Source organism: Mobula hypostoma, chromosome 19 (assembly GCF_963921235.1).
Source record: "Mobula hypostoma chromosome 19, sMobHyp1.1, whole genome shotgun sequence".
Lineage (NCBI taxonomy): Eukaryota > Metazoa > Chordata > Chondrichthyes > Myliobatiformes > Myliobatidae > Mobula > Mobula hypostoma.
The window spans coordinates 51253749-51268546 of NC_086115.1; the positions used below are offsets into that span (position 1 = coordinate 51253749).

At 39.5% G+C, this 14798-nt stretch overlaps 1 protein-coding gene across 2 annotated transcripts in view; it reads left to right on the forward strand.

Moving 5' to 3' along the window:
* LOC134359034 (inactive carboxypeptidase-like protein X2) overlaps nt 1–14429 on the forward strand; it is a 231333-nt gene extending 216904 nt beyond the window's left edge. For both annotated transcript variants that reach the window (XM_063071868.1, XM_063071869.1), the window contains 2 exons: nt 4652–4751; nt 7635–14429. In XM_063071868.1, coding sequence (XP_062927938.1) covers nt 4652–4751; nt 7635–7885 — 351 coding nt within the window. In that variant the 3' untranslated portion in view covers nt 7886–14429. The remainder of the gene's footprint in view (nt 1–4651; nt 4752–7634) is intronic.
* The last annotated feature ends 369 nt before the right edge of the window (nt 14430–14798 follow it).

Below are 14798 nucleotides of genomic sequence, written 5' to 3' on the forward strand. Positions count from 1 at the left end.
GGACTGGGCTGTGTACACTGCCCTCTGCAGCTTCTTGTGTGTCCTGCTGAAATTCTTGACATTTTCTGTTGAAAATCTCATCAGTTTTCTCTTTCTTCTGTAGCTTTCATAGACTGGTCTAATTGGAGTTTGGTGATGATCACTGGGTATTACAAATAGGAGGAGACTGAGAGGCCCTTAGTCTAGTATGGGGAATAAACACCCATGGGAGTGGCCATCATCATGGCAAAGAGTACATATTGACTTTACTGGACCATTCATGGACTCCATGTTTCTGATTGCTGTGGATGCTCATTCAAAGTGGCCAGACGTTGTACCAATAAAACCCATCACCTCATCAAAGACTGTTTCTGCTCTGAGGACTATCTTCGCCAGAAATGGCTTACCAGGACAAATTGTGAGTGACAACAGACCACAATACACGTCAGAAAATTTTGACTGTTCATGAAGAAAAATGGCATCAGACTTTTCATATCAGCTCCTCATTAGCCAGCAATGAATGAGTGAGCTAAAATGTTTATCCAGACATTCAAGAAGTCCATTAAAGCTATGGACAAGGAGGACATTTCTCTACAGCACAAGGTGGACAACTTCCTTTTTGTGTATCGGAACTCTGTTCATGCAATGACAAATCAAACACCGGCAATGCTGTTCATGAGCAGGAATCTGAGCTCTCACACAGACCTCCTGAAACCAGATCTGTGGGGGTAAGTGCAGAATAAACAGTTCAGCCAGTTGCCAAGTGAAGCAGCAAGGAGCTTCGAGATTGGAGATGAAGTCCTAGTGCATGATTACCAAGAAGACAAGTGGACACCCAGTCGAATAGCTACAAGAACAAGACCACTGACGTACACAGTTGATGTTCAAGGTCGTACATGGAAATGTCATGTGAACCAGATACCGGATGCTGAACTGAAGAACGCACCTGAGTTGATTGCATCCCACAAGTCAGACAGGTTACAGTCACCGGACTTACTGCTCAGTGATGATCATGTGACACTGGAAACTGAGAACATTGCCTTAGACAAGGCACATACCAAACCTGATGCTACTCCACAGGCCCAGTGGCACTACCCTGAAAGAAACAGAATGCTGTCCAAAAGACTGAACGTTTAGAACTGTGAAGATAGTTATGGACTGTTATTATGAAAGCATGTTTATTTGGAATATGTGTTTATGAAAGGGAAACTGAATGTTTTGTACATATATATATTTATGTTGTGTTAATCTAAAGGGGGAGGAAGTGTAATATATGGATCTATTTCTTTTTGAGCAATGACTCCCCCCCTTAGCATTATGTATTGATCTGTTGTCTGCACAAGCACTGTTCTCTATGCATGCACATTGTTCTCACTCTCACTGCAATGTGACTAAACCAGTTAAAGCCATCTCCCGCGTGCGTGCTTTTACTTAATTGAGATGTAGCTGTGCACAGACACAAGAGTCACCACATCACGGGAAAAATAGGAAGGTTAAGCAAAAATTTTCCACTTTCAATATCATTACCTGCCCCATTAAATTAAAAATAAATAAATTAGAAGCACCTACCTCCAATGTAAATTCATAGAGGTTGCATAAATTTTGTTTGCTGTGGCAAAAAATATCCATTGAAGTAAAAGGTTAAGAGTCTACAACAAAATTTAAAGATTTCATACTGGGATTTCTTAAAAATCTAAGATTGTATTTTCATTTTGTTTCACTTGGTTTGCTACAATTTATTCACATAAGAGGTTAGTTGGTCATGGTCCTGTTAGAGGTACAATTGACAGAAAATGACACAAAGCTGTAAGCTATTTTTAGTCTTCAACAAATGGCAGCTATTGTTTAGGGATGTGACAAGGTTGTAACTGCATTGCCATGTTGAGTGGAGACCATCGCACACTGTGACTGTGGCCCATACGCTCATCCTAGTCCAAAGATAGATACAGCCTTTGGGATGAGTCAACAATTCATCTGCTGCATTTGACACACCTTCTAACACTTCTTTCCTGTACAGAATGCTCAGAGCATAATTAACTTTATCCTTCATTCTTCCGTTCAGTAAATCAGATGATGATGTATGTTGTGTTTCAGTTGTGCAGGCTTGCCGCAATAAGTCCACGTAGGCTTCAGCTAGTTCCAGGCACTCAGGCAATGCAGGGTGTCAATTCAAATTGTCACCTGCAGTTTCTCGTTGTCTTCGCAGGTGCTGCTTGCCCCGCCGAGTTTCTCCAGCAAACTTTGCTCTGTATGGCAGCATTGTTTCTTTTCTGTATCTATGATGTATTCTGCACTAGCTGTGTGCTGCAATTGGAATTAGTAGCTCCTGAAGGGCAGACCCTGTAAATCAATGGCCATCCACAATATAGAGGCCATAAGAGCATAAGGTATATGAGAAGAATTAGGCCATTTGACCCATCGAGTCTGCTCCACCATTTCATCATAGCTGATTCATTTTCCCTCTCAGCTCTAATCTCATCTCTTCTCCTCATATCCCTTCATACCCTGATTAATCAAGGATATATCATCCTCGGCCTTAAATATACCCAATGACTTGGCCTCCACAGCCACCTGAGGCAACGAATTCCACAGATTCACCACTCTCTCCTCTGCTCCATTCTAAAAGGACACGGTTCTATTCGGAGGCTGTGTCTTTTGGTCTTAGACTCCCCCGATACAGGAAACATCCTCTCCACATCCACTCTATTGAGGCCTTTCAACATTCGATGGGCCTCATTGAGGTCACCCCTTAATTTAGTCTTCCATTCTTAACAAACTTTGTAACTAATTGCAATTGTCCAACATTTACTCACTACAAGCTATTTCTTTTGAACTGCTCTTGATATCAGGCATCAAGTAACTGCTTTCTGTATAGCATCTTCCCATCAGTATATCATTAACTTAAATGCCAAACATAATAATGGGTTAAAAACCTTCTAACTAATTTGTGAATAAAGAATGCTTTCCTCATTAATTCTGACACCCATTTATAGTTAACTCTTTACGGCATGACAATTCCTTTCAAAGTGCGCACACTTTAAACGACACAGTTTTAAAAAATTGCCAATATCTTGTGCTTTAAAGTAGAGAAATAGACCTGCCATAGAACATTTCTCCATTTTCTCAGGAGTAAATAGGAAAATAGGAAACTTGCTTATGTTGTTATTTTGATGTGGTTCTAAGTAATTTGAAAGTAATTTTCAAAGAAAGGTGGATTTGTGATAATGACATATCCAAAGGGAATGACCATAAAAAAAGCACAAGGCTTTCAAAGATGCAAGATTACATTGATGAGTAACCCCTTGCAATTCCTGCAGGACATTTTTTTCATCAAGGTAAAATTATAGCTATTACTTTATCTTTCATACTTTGCCCTGCTTATAAATCAGTATGTTTATATGCAGTGAAGGTGCAGACCAATATCTCATAATATTATGGTGCTGAAGAAAAATATTAGTTAGGAATAATTTATTACTGTACAATTATTTTTGATTTACCAAGGTGCTAATGTGAATGCTTTTGATTTATGTTAATAGGATGCGTAACATCTTGGGGGTTTGAAGCCTAGATATCTACCAGAGCTCAATCTACATTTTAGGATGAACATGTTGATGTAGTATCTGCGGAAATAATTTACAATTTGAACCTAAAAATACACAACGTTGTATATATTGCTCCTAAGGCTTTTGATTTTATTTTGGGCGAAATCCAATAGAAATTCCAAATCCTTACCCTTTTGTTTGGTCTTGGAAAGTACAGTGTATCTGAATTGGATGAAAAGGACCATTTCATAGCCTTACATGTTGACTGAGGGTATTCCCTCACTAGACTGCATTTCTATGAATCAGGCAAAAGATCTGCATACATTCTGTTTGTTCGGAGTGTAGAGGCATGGAATTAGTTCCGAAGTGTCCGCATCAATGTGAAAGATGAACTTACTATGATCAGTTCAAGGTCTCACTTGCAGCAACACTTCCACTTCATCAGGCAGTGAACCGCAGATTGATGAGACCTGTACCATTCATTTAGAGGGTCACAAGTTCAAATCCCACCACAGCAGCCGAGGAATTTAATTAAAGGAATCAAATAAATCTGTACATTGGCTTTACTTTCACTTCATTTGTGCCTGTTACATCTTGGATATTTCTAAAGGAGTTCTTTCATTTTGCCTTGTATCAAGTCAGGATGTTTGTCATCTGTTCTAATATTGCCCTGCACCTTCCTGTGCCTTGTTACATTTCATTTTCATACATTTCTCTCCACCCACTGCAAACATGTGTTCGAAACCAAACTAATCTCAACCCATGTATATTCATGACTCTGTTGTCTCTAGATGTCCCTATTGCAAGCAGTATTTTGTACATGATTAACACCAAATGTAACTGCAGAATATTTGAAGGGATCAATCTTAAAAATGGACATTCACATCATTTCATATATATGTGCACAAATGATAATAATTTGATGTATATAACAGTGGTAAAGATCCTTTCCCCCATATCTCGGTATGCAGAATATTCCATTCCCCGATAAAGTATATTTAAGACTTGCCTGAGGTGTGTGATTAGATGAATGGCACTTAGTAGTTAATAGCAGTCAGAAGATATATAAATGCAGAAGTGTAACATTTCTATTTTTGTCGATTTCAGTATTAATATTTTATCCTAATCAGGTTCATCGGGGTATCAAAGGTTTAGTGCAAGATAAACATGGAAGAGGAATTCCAAATGCTGTGATATCAGTTGAAGGCATAAATCATGATGTTACAACAGGTAAAAAAAAATTAACCTTTTCTTCAAAGAAATCGGACCTAAATATATAAGTAAGCATTAAATTACATTAATTTATGCAAGAAATACTGGCTTGGATTTCACAGACATGAGAAAATTTGCAGAAGCTGGAAATCCAACGCAACACACACAAAATGCTGGAGACCTCAGCGGGCCAGGAGCATCTATGGAAAGGAGTAAACAGTAGACGTTTTGGGCTGTGACACTTCACTGGGACCAGTGAAGGGTCTCGGCCCGAAACGTTGACTGTTCACTCTTTTCCACAGATGCTGCCTGACTTGCTGAGTTCCTCCAGCATTTTGTGTGTGGGCTGCTTTGTTTTAGAGTTTCCCCTTTGTAATGGGGAGTCAGCAGAAATTTCATATAATCAACAAAAACTCTCTGAGTGATAACTATCTGAGTTGTTGGTAAAAATAGCCAATCAATTTAGATAAATATATTTCCCAAAGTATCACTCAAATGAGCAGAATACGTCGGAAGTGTAATGGCTCAATATCAAGCAATTTGGTAGGAAATGACTTTCCATCAATGGCTCTCAATGTGGATCTCCACAGCTTCATGAATATCAGAGCGGAATGAGAAGTCGAGTTTCTGTATCGTATGGTGTGCTGGCCTTCATTTATCAGGGGATTGAGTTCAAGAGCTGTAAGGTAATATTGCAGCTTTATAAGATTCTGATTAAACTACACTGAGAATATTGTGTTCAGTTCCGGTTGCCCCATTATGGGAAGAATGTGGAATTTTAGGGAGTTTGCAGGGGAGATTTACCAGGATGCTGCCTGGATTAGAGGGCCTTTTGAGGTAAAGTTGAGTGAGACAGAGCTTTTCTCTTTGGAGCAAAGAAGGATGAAAGGCAACTTCACAGAGTTGTTTAAGATAAAGGGAGACATTGATAGAGTGGACAGCCAGCAACTTTTTTTTCTAGGCCGGCAATGGCCAGTACCAGTGGACATCTACCTACAGGAAAGATGTAAATAAGGTTGAAAGAGTAGAGAGAAAATTTACAAAGGTGTTGCACCTGAGTTATATGGAAAGATTGCACAGGTTAGGACTCGTTTCCTTGGAAAATAGAACACTGGGAGGGGATTTAATAGAGGTATACAAAATTATGAGAGGTATAGATAGAGTAAATGCAAGCAGGCTTTTTCCATGAGGTTGGGTGGGACTACAACTAGAGGTCATGGGTTAAAGGTGAAAGACTGAAAGTTTAAGGGGAACATGAAGGGACACTTCTTCACTCAGGAAGTCCTGAGACTGTGGAACGAGCTGCCAGTGCAAGTGGTGCATGTGAGCTCGATTTCAACGTTTAAGAGAAGTTTGGATAGGTACATGGATGGTAAGGGTATGGAGGGCTATGGTCCGGGTGCAAGTCAATGGAACTAGGCACTTTAAATGGTCTGCCATGGATTAGATGGGCCAAAGAGCCTGTTTCTGTGCAATACTTTTCTATGACTCTATGACATATGTTTAAGGTAAATGGAGAAAAAGATTAGGGGACATGTCAGAGGTACGTGACTGAAACGGTCTGCTGGAGGTGCTGGTAGAGGCTAATACATAAGAGACATTCCGAAGACTCTTAGATAGGCACATGAGTGTAAGAAAAATGGGGGGTTATGCGCTGTGTAGGAGGGAAGGGTTAGATTGATCATATATTGGTTGGCTGAATATTGAGAGCTGAGGGGGCCGTACTGTGCTGTACAGTTTGAAGTATTGCTTCATATTCCATTTATACATATGTTTGAAATCTTGTCAATTAACATTCATTGTTTTGTGCTAAGATTAAATTGCATAGAAAATAACCTGTGTAATCTACACCTTTAAAGGGAAAACTAAGTTTGCCAGAGGCACAGTACAGTCAGACCCATTCACCAGTAAGGCGGAGCTGTAGTGGAGCGTGTATCAAGCTTCAAATTCCTTGGTGTCCACATTTCCGAGGATCTCACCTGGTCCCTGAACTCCTACATCCTGATCAAAAAGGCACAACAGCGCCTTTATTTCCTGTGGCGCATCAAGAAAGCTCACCTCTGTCCCAGGATACTGACGGACTTTTACCGCTGTGCCATTGAGAGCATACTCACCAACTGCATCTCAGTGTGGTATGGCAATTGTCCCGTATCGGACCACAAAGCACTCCAGCGTGTGGTGAAAACTGCCCAGCGGATTATTGGCACCCAATTGCCCACCATTGAGAACATCTACCATAAACACTGCCTGGGCAGGGCGAAAGGCATTATCAAGGATGCATCTCACCCTAACCATGGACTTTTTACTCTCCTCCCATCCGGTAGGTGCTACAGGAGCCTCCGCTCCCGCCCCAGCAGGCACAGGAAGAGCTTCTTCCCTGAGGCTGTGACCCTGCAGAACCTCACATCACAGCGCTAAGCAGTATTGCACCCATATTATACTGTCTCAGTACTTTCATATTTGTGTGCTGTAGCACTTACTTTTTATTTGCAGTTATTTTGTAAATAACACTATTCTTTGCATTTCTGGTTAGATACTAACTGCATTTCGTTGGCTTTGTTTCTGTACTCGGCACAATGACAATAAAGCTGAATCTAATCTAATCTAATCTAATCTAGCATTCAGTTGACAATATATAAATGGGCAAGCCTAAAATCAAACCGTGTGCGCCCAGCCACTTCAACCATTATTAAAATGCTGCAGTTTCGAAAGAAATTAAACTTGTGGCACTGCAGCTGATTTTGAAGAGCAATCAAATAGATGTTGGGTTGGCAGCCAAGTGTCAGCAGCTGCCTTCCTGTTGAAGACTCATCATAATCTGAAGTGCGGTGTCACAGCTGAAGGTTGTAGTGCGTTAAATCAGCGTAACCTTCTAATACTGTGGATGCATCTCTGTTGTAGCTGCTGATGGGGACTATTGGCGACTCTTAAATCCAGGCGAATACAAGGTCACGGCGAAGGCGGAAGGCTACTCAAGTGCAACCCGAAGCTGTGAGGTGGGGTACGACATGGGAGCGACGCCGTGCCACTTTGTTTTGGCCCGGACAAACCTGGCAAGAATTAAAGAGATAATGGAGAAATTCGGGAAGCAGCCGATTAATCTGTCACTTAAACGGTTCAGGCGGGTTCGGCATAGACGTCGCCAGTTGTAGGAACTCCTCCCATGCAAAACCTGACCAAAACAGACTTCTCTATATTGTTACATTGCGAGATGTTTTATACAAAATAGTGCATTCTTTTAAAGTACAAGATGCAATTGGTATTTGTATTACCTGTGACTACAGCATTCATTGTCTTATTTTAATAGAACATATGCAACTTTTACATTATTCAGCACTTTTTCTGCATGATGTACCACACACTAGTCCACACTTACATAGGACATTTTAACTATTATTGTTTGGAAACACTGGCCCCCTCTAACAGAGACTATATTGGTTTTATTCATATATCACATAAATTTATCCCTTTAGCTTTTCTCCATATAAAGTCATCATAAAGTTGTAGAAAAGTACAGCACAGAAACAGGCTCTTTGGCTCATCTAGTCCATGCTAAGCCATTTAAACTCCTTACTCCCATTGACCTGCACTGGGACCATAGCCCTGTATACCCTTCCCATCCGTGTACCTATCCAAACTTCTCTTAAATGTTGAAATCAAGCTTGTGTGCACCACTTACTCTGGCACTTGTTCCATGCTCTCATCACCCTCTGAGTGAAAAAGTTTCCCCTCATATTTCCCTTGAGCATTTCACCTTTCATCCTTAACCCATGACCTCTAGTAGTAGTCCCACCAAACTTCATTGAAAAAAGCCTGCTTACATTTACCTTATCTATACCCCTCTAATCTTCTACGCACCAAGGAATAAAATTATAATCTATCCAGCTTTTCCTTTTAAGTCAGGAACTCCAGACCCTGCAAAAAGCTTGTAAATTTTCTCTGTATTCTTTCAACCTTATTGACATCTTTCCTGTAGGTAGGTGACCAAAACTGTACACAATACTCCAAATTAGGCCTCACCAATGTATCAATATATTGAAAGAGTTTAGTTTATTACAGAGTTATGAGTTGTACTATAAATAAATAGGAACAAACATAATGGACATGTGAGGAAAGACCAGCTGACTCAGCAAGCCTATTACATTCGATGGCATAGTCATCGTGGCTGAATATGTTCTCTCTGCCCTAACTCTGCCAAAGTCATGCCAGAACCCACAAATCATAATCAAAACAAAAGTAGACACAGTAAGATAAAATTACTCTACAGCTCACTCATTTGATGAAACTAATCTGGGATTTAGCATATACTAAATATTATCTGCATGGATACTTCCTTGGTATATAGTTTCAATTGTTCCATTAAATACCTGAGAATATATTCAATATACAACCTGAAATTCTTGTTCTTCACAGACATCCACGATAACAACCCCAAAAATGGGTGACAGTTAAAAATGTTAGAACCCCAAAGCCCCCCCACTCATCCCCCCAGTTACTTCAGCAAAAGCATTAACACTGTCCATCCACCAAGCAAGCAATAGCAAAGCCCCCAAGAAAGGCTCAAGAAAGATATGAGAGGATCATGGCACGGCAGGCCTAGGGAGAAAGAAAGGGGGAGGGGGGAAGCCCAGAGGATGGGCAAGGAGTATAGTGAGAGAGACAGAGGGAGAAAAAGGAGAGAGAAAAAAATTAATAATAATTAAAAATAATAAATAAATAAATAAATTTAACTGTTGTCTTTCTACTTTAGTCAATAACCTTCTATAATCTGTGCATAATTACATCAAGACAGAGCCTCCTTCAGTGTTGTCTTCTGCAAATGATGCATGGATTTTAAGTTCAAAGTTAAAAGTCCATTTATTATCAAACTATGTATACTGTATATAACCTTGAGATCCGTCTCCTTACAAGCAGCCACAAAACAAAGAAACCCCAAAGAACCTATTAAAAAGAAGAAGATCATCAAACACCCAATGTGCTGGAAATAAACAAATTGTGCAAACAATAAAAGTAAGCAAATAACTAAACTTCACAAAAGTGAGATTACAGACGTGAAGCCAATCATCACTGCAGCCATTTCAGGAGCCCGTCACTTGCAGTCTACATCTTTAGTTCTGTTTGTTTTATTTGATTTTGCATTTATCTAAATTAAATGCCATTTGGCAACCTGTGATCCAGTCCTTGAGCACATTGCAATCTTTGAGATTTCATTGCTCTTCACTGCATTATTCACTCTTGCTCAGGTTTTGGAGTTATCCATAAATATACTTTCCATACTGTGCCCAGATCAATAATCAAAAGAAAATCGTGTAACAGGTTTAATACCAACCCTGGCCCTGCCACTAACAACATATCTCTAAACTGAACTGAATTTGTTCAGTAGAAACCTTCGGCTGCAGCACTGGAGCCAATTCCTAATTTGGTGCAAATTTTTTTACTAATGTAGTCATGTGAAGTAGCTTAGGGAAGGCCAAGTATATTTAAGATAGGAAATGATAGATTCTTGATTAGTCAGGGCATGAAGGATTATGGTGAAAAGGCGGGAGACTGGGACTGAGAAGGAAACGGATCAGCCATCATGAAAACCATGAGACGTAGGAGCCGAATTAGGTCATTTGGCCCATTGAGTCTGCTCTGCCATTTTATCATGACTGATCCATTTTCCTCTCAGCCCCAATCTTCTGACTTCTCCCTGTATCCCTTCATACCCTGACTAATCAAGCATCTATCAACCTCTACCTTAAATATGCCCTAGGACCTGGTCTCCACAGCCGCCTGTGGCAACAAATTCCATAGACTCACCACTCTCTCTTTTCCATTCTAAGTGATCATCCTCTGTTCTGTGGCTGTGTCCTCTGGTTTTAGACTCCCCCACCACAGGAAACATTCTGTCCACATCTACTCTGTCAAGGCCTTTCAGTGTAATTACCCCCCCCCCCCCTCCATTCTTATGACTTCCAGCGAGTAAAGGCCAAGAGCCATCAAACGCTCCTCATATGATAAGCCTTCCAATCCTGGATATCATCTGGTTCTTGACAATTTTATGCAAAGATTCTTCCATGCAAGCTTAAGCACAAGTACAGGGAATGGCTAAGCATTCAAACATTTAAACAAAGTGAAGCAAAATATCATGTATTAAACATTTAGGTCTGCCCAACAATCTTACATACAGACAGACTACCTGATTTTTATTTTGGTGTGATGCTTTTCTGTAGAAACTGGTCTAAACTGAAATCACCTATGGAGCTGCAACATTATAGGATTATTCACTGAAATTGTTAAATCCTGTGAATACTTCAGCTATACATTTTAGTAATATTATCATAGTAATCTTATGCAAATATATTTTGTTTAGTTCTGGCTGCAGATATCCAGCGATCTAGACCTGTTTCATTGCCATACATTCTCAGGTCACATAGCAGAACTCCATTTTACTGGAGAAATTTCACACATTCTTCAAATTGCTGCCAACAATGCAATTAGAAATCTGTTTTCGATCCATCTTTCTCATAATAAATTCTGAAAGAGTACAGAGAATTGCACTGAATGCCCAAATAAAGGAAGCATTCGTTTTCTTTAAACATGATTCTTCAGAACCTAATTAACCAGCCGACCTACAGCTGCTCACGAATTCTAATATAAACACTGTCTCAGACACCCTAACACTAAATTGTGATGATCTGTGTAACATGTGAAAAGCCAGCAGCAAATACATAAACAATATGTGGTTTGCAAAATACGAAGTATGCAGTATGTTTAAGAGTTATGTATGGCATTATTTTAATCTATCTTAAACGTTGTCTTCATTGGTTCTGACACCATGCCAAATTCCAAGTTCTAATTGCTTTCAGCCAAAAGCAAATGGGCAGACAAATATGTCTCTAGTCAGCAGTGCTAGTTGTACCCAACTCCGTGCATGAAGTCAGTCGAAGCATTGGATGGGGCAGAGGCGAGGGGGATGTGAAGAATCAAGTGGTGCCCTTACACACTTTAACCATTGAAACCAAATGGAAAAAATTCATACTCTTCAAAGTACAGACTATTATCACTGAATGAATCTGTGCTGCAATAAATGTCAGAAAATTGAAACAATGGAGTATGTCATGAAATAATCACAGAGGTTAAGGTTAGCTTTTAGTTTGAACCATTGAAAAGCTTTTAGCCATAAGTCGATAAGATATAGGAGTAAAATTGGGCCATTTGGTCCATCAAGTCTTCTCCACCCTTTCATCATGGCAGATCCATTTTCTCTCTCAAACCCTTCTCCTTATAATCCTTCATGCCCTGACTAATCAAGAATCTATCAACTTCTGCCTTAATTATACCCAGTGACATGGCCTCAACAGCTGCCCATGGCAACGAATTCCCAGATTCACCACTCTCGGGCTAAAGACATCCCTCTATTTCAAGGCTGTGTCCTCTGGTCTAAGACTTCCTTTCCACAGGGAACATCCTCTCCACATCTGCTCTGTCGAGGCCTATCAACATTTTATAGGTTTTGATGAGGTCATCCCTCATTCTTCTGAATTCCAGTGAATAGAGGCCCAGAGCCGTCAACTGCTCTTCATTAAAAAGCTTTTGATTTATTGATGTGCCCACTGTGCTCACGCTGAAAATGATCTCCATGGAGAATAATTGTGCATTTATTTTCTTATTCGGTTTCATCAATGTACTGACAGTGTTTTGGGACTGGAATCCCCTTTTAACTGACTTAACACAGACAGCCAGCTCTGTTAATGCTAAGACTCACCGGATGCAAGGCTATTAATTATTGAGTAGTATACCCACTTCCTGTGCCTCACCATTGCTGGATTCAACACAGACGTCACACACTTTTCTATCAGACACTGAGTGATCCAGCAGGATGTCCTTATAACCCGAGTGCTTAAAAGTGATTGAGTATTATTTAATTTAATTAGTGTTCTTCAAAAGAGCAGGGTATGTTTTTCCAGGGCCCACAGGCAGTACCTCCACCCTGATACCAATTGCCATATGATTCAAATTTCCTTCAGGCCCAGTCTCTCATTGACTTCGGATGTGAACCAACAATTCTTCAGTGCACTGATCTGATAACTCTCAGTGTGTGGGCAACATTACCTTTGCTACACTTAAAGTATTCAAATTGTTTTGTGCACCAAAAGTCACCCATGTTGAGGAGGAATGAAATTAAATTTAAGCTAAGAAATTCTGGGTCAGAGTTCCCTGAGGTAAATTGGTGAACTGGTTGAGTTTCAATGGTAATTCAGCAAGCCCAAATGAAAATTATTTTCTCCATCAATCATGCTCTCAGTTTGGTTTGAAATTGGAAAACACTTCCTGATTACTAAATGAAATATTCGGAACATTTTATTTCCTTGCTGATCTAGTTTTATTTTACATGTGCTATTTTGAGAAGAGTGGCTGTTTTTAAAATGTAATTCTTCCACCAATGTTATTTCTCCTATTTAATACTTCCAAATCTACTTGTCCCATTTCCACTCTCCTTCCTTCCCACCCTCGCTTCAATCTTTAATTACATGTTCTTCAACAGGATGTCACTCTGAAAACATGGATTCACATCTCTCTTTGCCCTTTACCAGCCTGCATTCAAGTGCATCTGCCCTCGTATTCTAAAGGATTACTTCTTTGGTTTTCATCCTTTGCAATTCGCTATCAGTTATAAAGTTATTTTTCTCTTCCTCTCTCTTTTCATAATGATATCTGCCACCCACTGGCTCGAGGGGACCTGTCTATTTGTTTATTTTTTGCATACGCCCTGAGGCTAAAGGTACACTGCCTTTGGTGGGATGGAGAAGGAAAAACAGTTCTTGTGCACAAGTTGGAGCCAAAGCCTTGCATTTTAAGAAGAAGGGTGGTGAGGAAATGGAACTGTAGCAGCAGCTGGAAGAAATTCTTTTGAGAAAATATGAAAAGGTAGCATTGTTTTTGTTCAAATTTACTTAAGGCAAAAATATAAAAATAACCATAATAATTAATTGGAAGCAGAAAAATGTCAGGCACTGGTTAACACAAATAAAAAGTTTTGCAATGATTCTCAGGGTAAATTTTCAATGGATAACAGGATAATATTTGAGTCATGATTTTATCGGTAAGTTCGATTTTAAATACTCGACCTAAAATGCAAACCAAATTTGCTTTAGATCTCACAAGTGGAAGTATGGACTGTAAGTGGAGGTTATGATCCACAGAAGGACATTTTCATGCTAGTTGTAATCTTCAGAAGCTGTTACTTCCCTTTAATGAAGTGCTACATTAAAGTCATTTTTATTGAAGCCTTTGTCATAACTCTGATAAAAAGTTTGGCGTAGATGCAAACTTAAAGCTGATAGCAAAACTTGGAGTTTATGTGTATATGAAATGTTAGCAGCATTTTCCAAATCACTTTGATTATTTTAGTTGCTGTTTACAAACAATTATTCTGGCTTGGCAAGTAAGCAGAATGTAATTTAAACATTTTTATTGATGTGGCTGAGGTTCTAAATGGTGCCTTTCATATTCCTGCATAATTATTATATAATTATATAATTTTATATGTTCAGTGTGCACTTGGATTTATGGTTGAAATTATAACCTGGATGCCAATAACATTTTTATTCTAAGCCTACTAGAATGATTATTCAACATTAAATTGTCACTTTGTGCTAATTTGTTAAACTGAAGCCATCTGAACTCAAAGTGTTCCTGCACCTTAATAAAGCTTTATAACATTTACGTTGGACAGTTCTTGCTGCATTGATTCAACGATGTTGTCATCGAGCTGACTGAAAGCAGTCTTGACATTTTCTTCCATTCTCCCATCACTTGATTGATCCTAGTGGATGTCAGCAAAAGGTGCTTGCAACATTTAATGTATAACCTTTCTGTCCGTGGTAGAAAAATTTCAAGCTTACAGTGAAGATAGTAATCCATCTTAAGAGGGTGTCCTTGAAGAGTATATTAGGCATACAGGGTCTCAGCCCGAAGCGTCACCTGTTTATTTCCCTCTGTCGATGCTACCTGACTTGCTGAACTCCTCAAGCATTCTGTGTGTTGCTCAAGATTTCCAGCATCTGCAGAATCTCTTGA